This window comes from Leucoraja erinacea, chromosome 7 (genome assembly GCF_028641065.1).
Source record: "Leucoraja erinacea ecotype New England chromosome 7, Leri_hhj_1, whole genome shotgun sequence".
In the NCBI taxonomy this organism is placed as follows: domain Eukaryota; kingdom Metazoa; phylum Chordata; class Chondrichthyes; order Rajiformes; family Rajidae; genus Leucoraja; species Leucoraja erinaceus.
This window is the reverse complement of record NC_073383.1, coordinates 20,158,782-20,174,751: the sequence shown is the minus strand read 5'-3', so window position 1 is coordinate 20,174,751 and position 15,970 is coordinate 20,158,782. Positions and strand designations below refer to the sequence as shown.

Here is a 15,970-nt window from a genome sequence, read left to right as displayed (position 1 = left end):
TGTTGATAGGTTTGCGCGACTAGGAAATTTACAGAACTATTCCAACTATTACAGAAGCCTGACTATGTGCGACTATTACAGAAACCTGGCTAATAGAGGTCAGGACTGGCAGCTTAATGCTCTAGGGTACAGCTGCTACAGGTGAAATATAGGGGGGGGGGGGGGGGGATTGTTTTTATTGATTAAGGAGTACATCACAACAGTAGTCCAAGATCACATTATTGAGGGACCAACCAGTGAGGCTATGTGAGTGGAGATGAGAAATAAAAAGCGGATGATCACCTATTTGGGATTGTACCGTAAGCCCCCAAATAGTTAATCTGCAAGACTAATAGGATTCTCATGGTAGGGGATTTTAAGTTTCCCAATATAGACTGGGACTGCCAATCTATAATTAGTGTAAAGGGCATAAATGGGGTGGAATTTGTCAAGTGTGTTCAGGAAAGTTTTTTCAGGCAGGGGAGATGGCAACACTTGACATTCTTAGGGAATTGGGCAGGACTATTGGACTGTTGTCTATTGAGCAATTTGGGACCAGTGGCAACAGTTTTACTAGCTTTAAAGTAATTAGGGATAAGGACAGGGTTGGGCAATGCCAACTTTGATTGTATTACACAAGAACTTGCAAAAGTTGAATTGGGGTAAATCCAAAATAGCCTATTTTGTGAGGTGAAAACAGCCAATTTGTAAAATAATGATCTTCAAAAGGGTTGAAATTAAGATTACTATCTTTAAGTTCACAGATCTATAAAGCTGCAGCAAGTGAAGGACCTGTCCCACGTGGCCGTCATTTGCGTGTAATTTACGCGTCACGACACACGTGATGCGCGCATGGTGCGCATTGACATAGGCAGTGACGCGCGGCTGCGCGCGACGTCGCAGGATTTTGTGATGTACAAAATCTTCGCACGCCACCTGCGTGACGCGCAAATGACGGCCAAGTGGGACAGGCCCTTAAGACTTTAATTATTCCAGTTTATATCTAGTGCATTATAAGACAAATAAACACGATTGAACTGCTGAAAGCTGTATAAACCCCAAGTTTTCTTGTACCTTTAGGTTTAGCATCCTCTTTTGGAGCGGTAGCTGGTTTCAGTTCATCAATTTTCTGCTTAGGAACCTCTGGCACTTTAAAGAACAATAGAATCATTTAATAATGGGTTGCTGAAGAAACTACAACTTTAATGATTTACATTTGACTTTTATCCACAATAAAACATACAAAAACTAAACATAACAGAAGGCTATTGGAAAATGTTCTTTAAATTAAGAACTTACCTATATTAATAAGTAAAACCATGTTTACTTATGAATGCAGTATACAGTTTTTTTGTGTTAATGCAATTAAAAAATATCCTGTGCTATTTCTCCAGTTAAATGGAAAAAAAAACACAATTTATTCATGTAATAAAATGTTCATGTAAAAGTGGACGAATACAGTTACTAATATCTGTATTTTTTGACCCTCCCTTCACCACCTCCAGTTTAAATTCCAGTTGGAATATTTTGGAGGACCAAGAAACCAAGAACCAAGAACCAATCCACAAATTATTGGATATATTCTCTATTGTACAAAATATGTAATTGACATTTTACAACGTGGATAACACAAAGACACAATATATCGCAACACAAATGGACACTACACAATGATAATGAAAACTGGATTTAAGTGTGAACAAAGATGATCCAAAGAGACATGGGCAAGACCAGAACATTATCAGACATCAAAAGAATTTAACTCAAATCCTTCCTTTTAGCATATACCTTTTTTTGGTGGAACTTTTACTTTTCCTGGAACAGCAACTTGCTTCTCCACTTCAATAACAGGCTCTTTTGGAAGTTCTGACATTTTAAAGAATATTATTATCATCTTAGAGTAGGATTATTTTAGAATGAGTTCATTTCAAGATTGAGAAAATGATAGTCTAAACTAAGATGAGTGACAGACAAAAATAAAAATAAAATATTGTATTTTGCCTTGTATAAATATAACTACTGATTAATAGAAACTATCGTACTTGACATTAGTTTTTTTACAGACAGTAAGATGAATTGTACATACAAATAAGAAACATAAACTATGTTAACTATCACGCTGCAGCACAGTAGGGTTAGATGAAGAAACAAATTAATGAAATTCATGCTGGAACAAGAAGCACTTTAAGTAAAATCTTATCATGACTTGCAGACAAAAATATTATATTTGCTTTTAAATTGATGCAAAGAACAGGACCCCATAACTTATGGGCTTTATATGGGATGTTCCTATATCGTTAATACCTTTGGTCAGTGTAATTTCCTTCCATGATTCTTCAACAAATGGTTCCTTTGGAACATCTGGCACTTTAAAGAACATTATTGATTTAAGATGAGTTTCAGGTAAGAATAACAATAAAGCTAATTAAACAATCCAGGCACTTATAAGACATATACTATATATATACCTAAAACACAATGTAAATGCAGAATAATTGTTCAATCAAAGGAAGCAAATCATTGTAAATAGTAATAATGCCAAGCTTCAGGATTGGTGAAGTGTTTTTGAGAAGAGTATACTTGCTATCATTATCTTCATGAGAAAGAAAGTTTACTCTTGATTTTCAGTTTGGTTAAAAATAAGAAACACTAAATCATTTTCTGGATAGGATCAAAGAAGCGCCCATATTATATAAAAACTTGATTTTAAGGCACAAAGAGGAAAGACTAAGAAATATTTGTACAGATTTTTTTAATATACCTGTTATCAGAGTTGTCTTTTCTCTTGTAATTTTAACTGTTTGGACTTGTTCAGGTTTGGGTTTCTGTGGAATCTCCAGAACTGAAGAATAATCATTGATCATTATAGGTTTATTGATCACTTACGTGACTCAGATTTGAGTACAAATTAAGAAAACATGAAACATACACAGCAGACAATATTGATATAGTTGCAATTTTCTTGTACAGGACATACGTATTAAAACATTTTAGATGAATATTTTTTAGGAATTTAAACATCAAATAATCAGAAGGATAATTTTATGATGTAATATCTCAGCCACAATAATAAAAAAATAAAAAATCATTATTAATTGTATTAAATTATAAAATGTTATTTTGTATTAACCCGTTAATGAAGTTTAACTGATAGCAGTAAGACGAACAGCAAAACATTTTGTTTAGATTAACATCATTTCTATGACAGTACAAACAATACAATCAGACAATACAATACAATCAGATGTATTGCGTACATGCACATTGAACAAAATTATAAATGAAAAAATGGCTAGGATTTTTAGGGATGGACTTAGAAAGATGGAAAGCAGGGATTACTTTCATAATATAGCATGAAAGTCTGTAAGAAATCCCAAGCATGTTGTACCTTTAACAGGAGCAGCCGCCTTTCTCTCCTGAACAACGTCTTGTTGGAATTCTTCAATCACAGTCTTCGTATAAGCTTCTTTCACTTAGAAGAATATTGTTGTTGTTTAAAGATGCAATTCATTCAATAAAACATAAATAGTTTTGAAACCATTGAAAACAAGAGTCAAGAGTGCAGAATCAAAGCGTAAATGACATAACAACATCAACGAACATTTTATTTTAGAAAGACATGGTTTTTAAATGTCTATGGACCAAGTAGGTAAAGATTTATGTGGAACGGTGAGAACATGTGCCACTGGCAAACTCAATAGTATGTAAAATTGAAGAAATAGGTCTAATTTGGTGATAAATCAGTACAAAATCCAGTAGGGAATTTAAAATGTTCAGTTTAAAATTGAGCATAAAACAATAAGGGCTCTGTAGTGAGAAGATGTTTTAACTGTCCACTTACATCTTATACATCCCAGGGATTCCTGACAAACTTGATGGGTGGCAGGAATGCAAATGTATTATTTTGCTCTGTGAAGTTTAGATGGCTTTATGATTGTAGAGATCCAAATGTTGGGATTACACAACACTATGTTGGGGAGTTCCCTATCCTGCCTTCTGTCATTATGATCTGGTACAAGCTCTGAGATTTCTTGATTTCAGAGAGGTTTGCGGGCCATGGATTAAGAGACAAGGGGAAGGCATTTAATTTTTTTTAATATTTAATATTTTGCTTTAGTTTATAATAATTTTGTCATTTATGTATTTTTGTTAATTTTGTGAATTTCTTCAATGATAAATAAAAAACTAATTTATTTAAACCGCATTTCCCCAAATAAAACATAAAAAGCGCACCTATATATAAAGAATAACATCACATTGCAACTAAACAGAAAAATACACAAAATGTGGCAAACGACAATTAAAGAAGCAAGATTCTATTTATGATGTGTGGAGTTCATCAGGAGAAGTATAAATTGTTCACACTTCGTTGTGTAAAGTTTCTATGGATGTCTTCCTTTCATCTCATACCTTGCATTGTCATGATCTCTTCTTTTCTTGGTTTATATTCTTCTGCCATTGGCTTCTTAGGAATGTCTTGCACTTTAAAGCATATTTTTTTAGGATGAGATTCATTTAAAAAACAATTTAAACATTCATGAAATCAGAATGACATTTAACATACGGGACAAATAGAACTAACACAATACTTCAAACAATATATCGAAGCCAGTTAATAATAAAAGTAATATTATAACTATGCTAGGAAAATTCTGTCAGGCAGGGGTAAAATCCTTATGTCACTAATTGAAAACCATCAAAACATGTTTTCCAGTGTTGTTGCCATTGTCTACAGTATCTCAGAGCATATAGTATACAGGATACATAGAAAATGATGGAAATACTTGGGAGGTCAGGTAGCATCAATGGAAAGAGAAACAGAATTAATATTCTAGATAGAAGAAATGTCATCAGAAGTATAGATGAAGGATCTTTGACATGAAATTTCTGCTTCTTTTTGCACACATGCTGCCTGACCTGCTGACTATTTCTAGACTTTACTGTTTTTATTTCAGAATAGCAACAACGTTTTTTTGTTATAAGCTAATTCTACTATTAGTTCCTGTAATCATGAATGAAATACAGTAACTACTTGTTATCTACTGATTTCCAATCCAAAAAAAAAGTATACAGGCAGGGTTGGTTGTGTACTATTGGGAAAGATAGTGTATTCCTTCAGAATCCTCCCTAGTGGTGTTCACTGATTCTTGTTTGCCATGACACAGAGTACATTTTCTGTCTTGTGCAAGCACGTAATGCAATTATAAATATCACTTGCTGTTACAAGACAAGTAATATCATGATGTGGCCCAAATGTTGTTCCTGTGCTATACTTTTCTATTTTTTATACAATGTCCAAGGGAGATTGAGCACTGGGAAAGGTGTGTAACCAGAATACGGATATGTCCCACCAGAGCTAGTGTTGGGGTCAGGATCAGGGTAAAAAAAACACATTGGGGGTCAGGAAATGGGTAGTTGCAGAATAAGGACCAGAGTATGGGCCGGTTTACAGCTGAACCTTACATAACAGTTGTTAACCATTCTTTTATTCTTGGGGTCTGGGGCTGGAGGGAAAATCAACCAACAATGTTTAATTATTTTGCAGTCTTATTGTCATTGATACCATCTATAGTGGTATCTGCATCTTAGTTATCCGCGTGAAGTTAATTCTCCACTCCAATGCAAATAATTAATGTAATAATTATGTTTGAGAAAAATTCCTGGCACGATTTCCAATAACTGCATTTCAGAAATAGGTCACCAGCTATTAAATTTTGCTGGATGTCCTGAGGTAGTGGAAAGAGTAACATAAATGTCAATCACTATTAACATTCCTTTCCCACTGCTCACTTTCTCTTACACATTCTACAGAACATAGAAATGTATAGCACAAGAACAGGCCCTTTGGCCCACTTGTCTGCATCGAACATGATGCCAATTTTAAATAATGTCATCCACCTGCACAAGATCCATATCCCACCATTCCCTGCAATCAACATATTTTGTGTAATCTAGAACTATGGAGCATGGTCTAGAACTTGGTGGGGGGTACAGCATGGTCTCAGGCCAAGTGATTGGCCATTTGCAGCTGAAATGTGGAAAAGATGTCTTCACACAAAGGAATAAGGTTATAGATGTTCAGTTGCTGATATATTCAATGCTTAGGTAGATTTTAGGTATTAGGTGAATTGAAGAAATCAAGTAAAAAGTGGGTTAGGTGTCCAATCAGTTATGATCTTAATGAGCAAGCTCATGGCGAAGTATGAATGATATTGCTTCTGTCACTTTGATTTCTTATGATGTAACAGCTTTTACATCTATAATACTCACTTTAATCATATTTGTCTGAACAATATAATTTCACAGTTAAAAGATGTAATTGCAAAATATGAATCAATAGTGATTTCTCTGAGTTAACATCTTATATTAGAGAGATATAAAACACAATTTACAACACCATAAAACCATACAAATAACATTTTGGAAGCCAATTGACATCAACAAGACCCAAAAGACCCCCAAAAGAAAAAAAAAGCATTAAAATGGAAGAATGATTTTTCCAAAGTATTTTTATACCTGTTACTGTGATAGTTTCTTTTCTTAGCTTAGTGTCCAGCTGAGGTTTTGTATCAAATTGCTTCTTCTCCAAGTCTTGAAAGAACATAATTAAGATTTATCAAAGATAGCATCCTTAACATTGAAGCGATTTAAAAAAAGTATAACATAAAACATACAGGGCAGACAAATTTAATGCATGATGTTAACTTCTCTTCTTATGACAACATAAAGATTATTTCCATAGATATTACACCTAATGTCATTGAAGTAATTACTGTTGATCTTTGTGTATCAGTATTTTATCCATTAATTTCAAATCAGTATATCAAAACATTTATAAAATAGAGCAAAGACTTCTTGAGATGTTTCTGTGTACATTTATACCTTTTCTTGTGACGATTTCCATTTTTCTTGAAAGAGCAACTATCTCAACTTCCTCCGATAATTCAGGTTTTGAAATCTCCGGCACTTGAATAAATATTGTGTTTTAAGAGAAAGTCAATTTAAGAAATTTATGAAAGACATTTGAATAATGTCTACACAAAACATACATCACAAGAAGATTCAAATCAATATTATTCTATTTGGACCTCAGCTACAAACATTAATTTGCTGTATGGCTGATAATGAAAATCATCTACCTGATCAATTAGAATCTAAATTTGACAGTGTAACTTGTCAAATTATTAACTGTGTTTTTGACAATAACGATGTTTTATTACAATAATAACATAAGCCTCCTTCAAATGTTATTCATTCAAGGGTGTATTCGTTGAAACACAACTGTGTGAAAAATAGTTTGGAAAATAATGGGCTGAGTCAAGTAGACCTGGAATATGCTGTGCAACAGATGCTTGTGCATCTATCATTCTGCTCGTAATCATCTTTGAAATAGGAAATTCACCTCTCTGATCCATTGCCAAACAAACTGCAATTCACCAATGTTCTTTTTTCCAGAAAAAAATGATAAACTGATTTGATTAAGGCTTTAAAAATAAACATAAGAAAGAAGATGTCGAGGAATCAAGTTAACCACCCTGAATAAAAAAGTCACTCCTAAACCAAAAAAAATAACCTCTTCACTAACAAATTATGAAAACGTAGAACTTTAAGGTGATTAAGTTGGATGACCACAAACATTTGCTGGCTCAGAAGGAAAGAATTGAAGATATTGTCGATATATGGTGAAATGGCAGGAGGAAGATTGTGTGAGGCATAAATACTAGCAGAGATCCTTTAAGTTGATTATTTTGTATACATACTTTAAAATTGTATGAAATTCCATGTACATAACAACTAAAGCACACAAATAACAAACAATGAAAGAAAACAATAAAAGATTAATTTTTAGATTGATAAGACCAGGATTTCCATACAAATTGAAAGGATTGTACAGAATTCCACACAAGAGTAAAGTGTTCCTGGGAAAAGTATTAAGATTATGATGAAGCAAATATATTGTTATATTATGAGTATCTTTGCAGATTTGTACCTTTGATTGGTGCAACTTCTTCTTTCCGCAGAAAAATGGTTGTTTTTTCTTCTGGTAATACTGGCTTTTTGGGAACCTCTGGCACTTAAAATGATATATTTGTTTTAAGATAAGATTTACTTAAAGCACACACATATAAAAAAGAGTTGACATATAAATACAAGGTCAAGAAAAACATTGCAGTTAGCCAATGAGCTCAAAATCGTTTTTGTTTCTGGAGAAACAATATAATGAATACACCAAGAACAAATGATCTAAGTAAAAGAATGGAATATACATTTACTAATTTATTTTAGATATGCTACCATCTCTATAAATATAAAGCACTTTCATTCAAATATAATGTGTCAACTAACGTTGTAATACTTATACAAAATGTAAAATTTATTTTGGATTTGAATTAATTTAAACATCAATAGGCAATTACCTTAACAAAAAATATGCTTATGATTTACTCAGAAACCTTCATCAAAACCCTCTGTACAAATCTTGAAGGGTTTTTTTTCCAATTTATTTGTATCAAATTAACAAAAAGGGTAGTTCTATTGATTAGAATTGTTATTAAATAAAACTAAGTAAAATAGGCGGTTTGGTGGTGCAGCGATAGAGTTACTGCCTTACAGTGCCTGAGACCCAGGTTCAATCCTGACCGCAGGTGCTGTCTATATGTAGCCTGTATGTTCTCCTCGTAACCTGTGTGGGTTTTTTCCTCGCTCCCACACTCCAAAACCGAACTGGTTTGTAGGCTAATTGGCTTGGTAAAATTGTAAATTATCCCAAGTGTGTGTAGGGTAGTGTTAGTATGTGGGGACCGCTGGTTAGCCGGGCTCAGTGGGCCAAAGAGCCTATTTCCACCCTGTATCTCTAAACCTATCTAAAACGTCTTAAAAATATAAATATAATTCCAAAATTTAAAAAAAATACTTTGATAAATAAATATAGAAATAATGGGGAAGATGTAGCCTAGGCTACTATCTGGCATTTTTTCATGAATTCTCTTTATGGCCAATGTTACCAGGTTGGTATATAGGGAGGGACCAATGTCAATCCCTTGAAGTATCTGGTTTCTCGTGGCAGGATCTGAGTGGCAACATGGCCTCTGCTGCAGTGAGAAAGCTCTATCCTCCAAAATAAGGATTGTATAGATAGCAAAGGTCCACTCCTACTTTGTCAGCTACAAAAACTTTAGAAGGTATTTTCATTTTTTTTTTTTAATTGTTTCTGTCTTCTAGAGGCTTTAGAAATCCAATAAAATGACATCATTAATATTAAGGATTAAAATTAAAAATTAATAATCTCTGAAACCATAAGTTAAAAAGATTGAAGTGATGTAATCAAAAATGTAACCGTCTCCCAATTCATCACCATAATGGGTGCTTGGGCCAAATTACAGCAGGATCTAACGGGAAGGCAGGGATTCTTGTCAGAACTGTTGTGATCCGCTCCAATGAACTCAATATATGAATTTCACATTGAATACAGGATTTGAAGATTCAGCATGAAAGGTACAAATTATTTTCATTCTAACTGTGAAAAAGTTGCTTTGTGAACTAAGTTATTGCAAGCCTGAAATCTGTATGTGTACCTTTAGCTGGAGTGACCTCCTCTTTTCTTGGAACAGTAACGGGTTTAACCTTTTCAGCAGGTGCCTTCTTGGGAACCTCTGGCACTTCAAAGAACATTATTGCTTTAATAACATGATAAATAAGCCTAACATTCTTGATTACATGACATTAATCAGATAAGCTAACATAACTGAACAAGGAATAAAAATGAAAAATGTTCTCTTGACTGAGAATCATTATTGGACAGATAGAAGATTTAACTATTTGATTAATTTACCAATATCAGAATGGTGATTTCTTCAATCTGTTCACTTTGCCATAACATAATTTGACTCAGTTGTTAGCTGAGGTCCCATTTTCACAACAATGAGTTTTGTAAGACCATAATTTCCATTTGGAGCTAAAGTGCATGTCAAACACTAATAATCTGGTTCAGACCCTTTGCATTTTTAATACCTGGCATTAGAAGAATCTCTTCTTGTCGTGTAATGGAAATATGTTTCACTTCTTCAACTGCTTTCATTGATACTCCTGGAACTTGAAAGAATATTGTATTTTTACTATTACTATTCAGCTGGGATTATTTTGATAGTTTGGCAGATGTCTGCAATATAGATAACATGAAAAATGCATAACACAATTGACTAATCTAATGATTTGCAAATAACATTGTTTTCACAATCGTGATATTTCTGTCTGCTTTCATATTTAAATAAATTACATTTCTATGAAACATCTGTATGAATTTGAAGTTAAATTTTGATTTAATAATAATAATTCAATACATTACCGCAGACATATTTAGGCATTATCAATATATGCAACCAGTGTAATTGTGAATACCACAAAAGATTCAATGGATATGTTCAATTATTTTAAACATGATAAAGCACATGTATTGAGAAAACTAGGAACTATAAAATTCTGAAATATCTGGCACGCTCAGAACTTTGGTGGTGCTGGACTGACAGATTTTCTGTACAATTGTTCCCATCAACACATTTTTATTTACAATTTTAAGATTTACACTGTAATATAATACATTTTCCAGTGAATCGAGCAAGTTTAAAGGGCAGGTGTGAAACTGGTCCAGGATGTGTTTAATGAAAATGTGGGAAACATGGCCCTGTTGAGTTTTAAGGGAACATGGGACCTCGTTCATTAATTCCGATTATAGGGGCTAGGAGAAATAAGGCCCTGATGAGTTTAAAAGGGAGCTGAGGAAACAGGAGGCAGGGGGAAAGTTGCTGAACCATGGGGATCTTTGAAGAATTAGCATGGCAGATTATTGGAACTTTAATCGTAGCAATTAAATAAAAAGCAAACTTTTTGAGAACTTGAGACCATGAAGTATGAAGCAAATTAATGTAAAATCTGTGATGTATTCATTTTTACCTTTAGTTGGAACAACCTCATCTCTTGACACAGTAAAAGCTGTAATTTCTTCAGATATTGGTTTCTTGTGGATTTCTGGCACTGGTGAAATTTAAGCAACAAATTATGACATGAAACACATAACGTGGATAATGTTGACTTAAAGTGATATTTCCTTTTTTAACAACAAACGAGCACTACGATACTAAAATAATTGTAATATATTCAGAAATGAAGCAATGTATCTTCACTTTACATCTTTTTCAAATTAAATGTCCGGTATTAATGATACAATTATTGTTCAAAATGATCATGTTCACAAATAACTGATGTTAATTTCTGCATACTTCCAAATGTTGAATAAAATGTTTAATGAATAAATGAGCAATCTAAATGAATATAAGTATTAGATTGCTATTTGCTTAAATTAAAGAGTGTGAATAGCCTAAACAATATGAAAAAAAAATGAGTGAAAATAGTTCAATACATTAATCAATATACGAGTAGAGAGGCTACAAAAAGAAATGGAACTGAAGAGACAAATATACATATATTTTCATAATTGTCAACAGAAGTGCACCATGCAGAGATAATGTTGGGTAATCGTACCTTTTTTAGGAGAAATCTCTTCTTTTCTTAGCATAATTCTCTCTACATCTTCAACAACTGGCTTCTTAGGAGCCTCCGGCACTTTAAAAAAAAAACAAAGAAATGGTTTAAAAGAATGTACGTTTCTGTCTAATTTATTGTTCAAACAGGGGAGCAGACTGGGGACATTCTTCAATATGATTGCAGTTTAACTTCATACAAATACCAGGGCCTTTGTGTCAATGTCTTTCATCAGTGATGTGTGGTAAAAGTTACAACCATTGAAGCATATTAATAAACCCACAATTTACAAACCATCCTTATTTAACTTGAGTGAGTCAGATAGCAAACCTGTTCCATATAGGCAGTTTATTGGATGAGGTAAATGAAACCTTTTGCTAGTATTTGCACCCAAACCTTTAAATCATGTCTTCCCTTCCTTTGCCATGGGTGTCCATAAGTCAGGAGGGAATACTTCACCTCCTTTTTATAATAGTCACACCATCAAGATATGACAAAGTTCTCTCATATAATGTTCCTGTTTGCCTTGGCTCACCCCTTCTGCCATTATGCTAATTAAGGTGAGCTGACCCTAACTCTTTTCTATTTTTCTTGCAGAAGAATTTGATATACAACTACAAGAATACAATTAGTATTGTAAAATGAGAACCACAAACCCAAGAGCTGTAATTGTCATGTCAAATGACAAAACTATCAGCATAAGAATTTACAAGCTTTTCCCTTATCTAACTCTTTGTCGAAGTTAATTGTGCATTAATTGTTAATTGTACATTTTACTTAACATTGATATTCTATTTTTTTTCAGTAAAATATAATTTTCCAATACCTGTTTCAATCCAATTTAATTGATGTATTATTGTCAACAGAATAGTACTAATATAATCTATATTATCCATTGACTTGCAACAATAGGAAATCAGAGGAATTCCAAGTCTGAATTTAGTGAATTTCCTGAAAATAAGATAACCTTAATAACAACAATAAACTAAGGACACATATAGTATAAAACCTTATATACATTTTACCTGTTATTGGTAATGTTGCCTTTTTCTTTTGGACAGGAACTGGTTCCACTGCTTCTAATGACACATTAAATAATTTATTTTTGATTTAGTAATAGGCTATCAAAAATTAAAATTATTCAGCTTTTGAATGAAATTCATGTAAAACGGGTAGAATCTTCCATCACAGTACTCTACAAACAACCTTTCAGGCACATTACTGGAAACATATGAAATTCTACTCTAAAAACATAATCCATATATTTAATAGTATTATTCACTGTAATTTGGGGTTGGTGGCACTGCTTGTCAAACATCTAGTACAGCCATCTTGTATTATTGGGAAGATTTTTTGCGGCATCATCCACAAACTCATTTCAGAAACTGCTTACCCTCTGAGGCTGAACTAAGTTGGTTGCAACTTTGAATTGTCATTTTTATATCAAATGACACCGGTCGCACACAGTCGACTATGTCAAATTTTGATATGTATAAAGTATATGTTTTAATGTTTAATTAGCTATAATGCAAACAGAAAAAATATTTCAAGGGCAGGGACAGCAAAATAGTTAAAGAACATGAAGAAGAAATTAAAACAACACAACATTTAGGGGATGAACATGGATCAGGACATCTGTATTATGACACACATAAAAAGAAACTCTCTTTCATCAAAGATAATGATGATTGTACAAGGAATGATTCTACTATAAAGCATGTGCTGTCTTTTGTACCTGTTATTGTAGTAACCGTTTCTATTCGTGTAACTGATCTCACTTCTTCCACAGCAAACTCAGGAACTTATGGACAAAAGAATATCAAAAATGTGGACTTAAAAGAAATGAACATACAAATACACATTACATTAACTAGAAAGATGCTGCAAACACATACAGCATTGTGGTAATCACATCATAATTTCTCATTCTGCATTATGGTCGGTAATAAGAATCTAGGAACATAAGCCATGTTTTGTTCTATATAACCAATCATAATGCAAATATCAAATTTATTTTGTGAGCAAGGACAACAAAATATAGCACAAATACAGAAATAAAATTGGAAAACAGCACAGACTGGAAAAAACAAAACAAATAGGAAGGCATTGCTTATCTGAAAAGTTTAAAACAAAAATATTTTTCAAGATAATGATGTTTCTCCAAAGAAACAATACATGTATAACATGTATGTCTTCGTTTGTACCTTTCAATGGAGCAGTTGCTTCTCTCCGTGTAACTGGTTTCACTTCTTCAGGAATAAACTCAGGAGGAGCAATTGCTTTTTTCCGTAAAACTGGTTTCACTTCTTCAGGAATAAACTCAGGAGGAGCAATTGCTTTTTTCCGTATAACTGGTTTCGTTTCTTCAGGAATAAACTCAGGAGGAGCAATTGCTTTTTTCCGTATAACTGGTTGAGCTTCTTCAGGAATAAACTCAGGAGGAGCAATTGCTTTTTTCCGTATAACTGGTTTTGTTTCTTCAGGAATAAACTCAGGAGGAGCAATTGCTTTTTTCCGTATAACTGGTTGAGCTTCTTCAGGAATAAACTCAGGAGGAGCAATTGCTTTTTTCCGTATAACTGGTTGAGCTTCTTCAGGAATAAACTCAGGAGGAGCAATTGCTTTTTTCCGTATAACTGGTTTTGTTTCTTCAGGAATAAACTCAGGAGGAGCAATTGCTTTTTTCCGTATAACGGGTTTCACTTCTTCAGGAATAAACTCAGGAGGAGCAATTGCTTTTTTCCGTATAACTGGTTTCACTTCTTCAGGAATAAACTCAGGAGGAACAATTGCTTTTTTTCGTGTAACTGGTTCAGCTTCTTCAGGTACATACTCGGGAATCTCAGGCACTTTAAGAATTTTGGACAAAAGAATATGAAAGATGTAGAATGTTTGAATAAGGCAATACACATAACATTAAACACAATGGGAGTCACAAATACTTGACACTGTTTACCATTTCATGTTAATCGCATAATAATCTAATCTTCTTAATCATTTGATTTTTTTAATATAGATATATCTATCTTACAATGTGTCGTAGATTAAAAGAGCACCAAATACCAATCTTAATTAAATGCAAAATTTAGGGATATTTTACATTTCAGCTATCAATCCACGTATCTTTTAAATTCAAATCTCCAAGTTTTCCAATTCTTCTGGTTGTACTATCTAATTTTACTATGATCAGTACTCAAATCACCATGTACAGCTATGGGTGTTTTTAGAATCACTTTCCAATAAATCTACCTTGTAAGATCATCATACTTTTAGGATGATATTATGTTTATGATTGTATATCCTATGCATGCTGTGAAAGCATACCTTCTTGCTAACATTTAAAATGTATTTTCAAAATACCTTTACAAATGTTAATTCTGCAGTTATAAAGGTTTCAGGTTTAATATAAAGTGTCACAGAGTGATGGGTACACTCAGATAATTTTCAGGGCATGAAATTTCAGTCTGAATATTTACATTAATGTTCTTTTTCAAAAAAGTAACAGTTTATTAATTTCTACTAGACTAATAATCACATCCATATGTTGTCATGTGCATGTGTGCTTTGCTAAATTTTACTAATATGCAACTGAATTATTCTTACATTATAAATATTACCATCTGCCATTGTAGAGAAGTCTATTGACCTGATCATCCTGGCATCTACTGACTTTGTATTTCTTGCTTTGCTATGAGATTGCAGGAGGATGTTATTTCTAGGGGATATTTCCTACCTGAGATTCACTTTTATGTGTCTTGTTTAATTTCCCAGTCATGCTACATTGCATAATGCCTAATAATGCACTAAATGCATTGAAGGAATTAGTTAATGCAAATCCGAAATAATAGGTCCTTCCATACCTGTCATAGTATCTCTGTGTACTTATAATCTGAATTGTTTCTGTAAAGTGCCAAATATCTGTAAAATTACAGTGAAGACAATAAAATATCAACCCAAGTTAACTGATATGTAATGTATGATCCCTTTAAATAGTTAAGGTTGGTTTGGAAAAAGAGAGACCCATCTCCTGTTGTTTCGCACAGGTTGTGTCACTGGAGTTTGTGATATGGCATAAACTGAAGAAATTAGCTCCTAAATAACAGTACAGTTGCCAAACAACATCTTACACTAATTGACATAATGAGATGCCCACTGGGCATAAATTTGCCTTGTAGTTGGTGCTTGTCAATATAATGTTGCACATTATAATAATAATATAATAATAACTTTATTTATAAAGCGCTTTTAGACAACATCAGTTACCACAAAGTGCTGTACATGGGAAGTCAACAAAAAGTTATTACAAACTACTAAAACCATTAAGACGACAGGACTATAAAAACAGTAAAAATTAAAAGACATTAAAAGCACTAAAACAGGAACAATGTCTCAGCCAGTGTCGAAAGCCAGTGAATAAAAGTGAGTTTTTAGGGAGGATTTAAAGATGGACAGT

At 33.1% G+C, this 15,970-nt stretch overlaps 1 protein-coding gene across 1 annotated transcript in view; it reads right to left on the bottom strand.

Annotated features, from left to right (window-relative positions):
• ttn.1 (titin, tandem duplicate 1) overlaps nt 1-15,970 on the bottom strand; it is a 323,332-nt gene that overhangs the window by 147,298 nt on the left and 160,064 nt on the right. Inside the window, 16 exon segments of the mRNA XM_055637723.1 lie at nt 1,054-1,128; nt 1,768-1,845; nt 2,284-2,346; nt 2,741-2,821; nt 3,368-3,451; nt 4,390-4,461; nt 6,496-6,570; nt 6,862-6,945; nt 7,970-8,053; nt 9,555-9,638; nt 9,991-10,071; nt 10,930-11,010; nt 11,518-11,598; nt 12,543-12,596; nt 13,253-13,318; nt 13,722-14,366. Of these exon segments, the coding sequence (XP_055493698.1) occupies nt 1,054-1,128; nt 1,768-1,845; nt 2,284-2,346; nt 2,741-2,821; nt 3,368-3,451; nt 4,390-4,461; nt 6,496-6,570; nt 6,862-6,945; nt 7,970-8,053; nt 9,555-9,638; nt 9,991-10,071; nt 10,930-11,010; nt 11,518-11,598; nt 12,543-12,596; nt 13,253-13,318; nt 13,722-14,366 (1,788 nt within the window).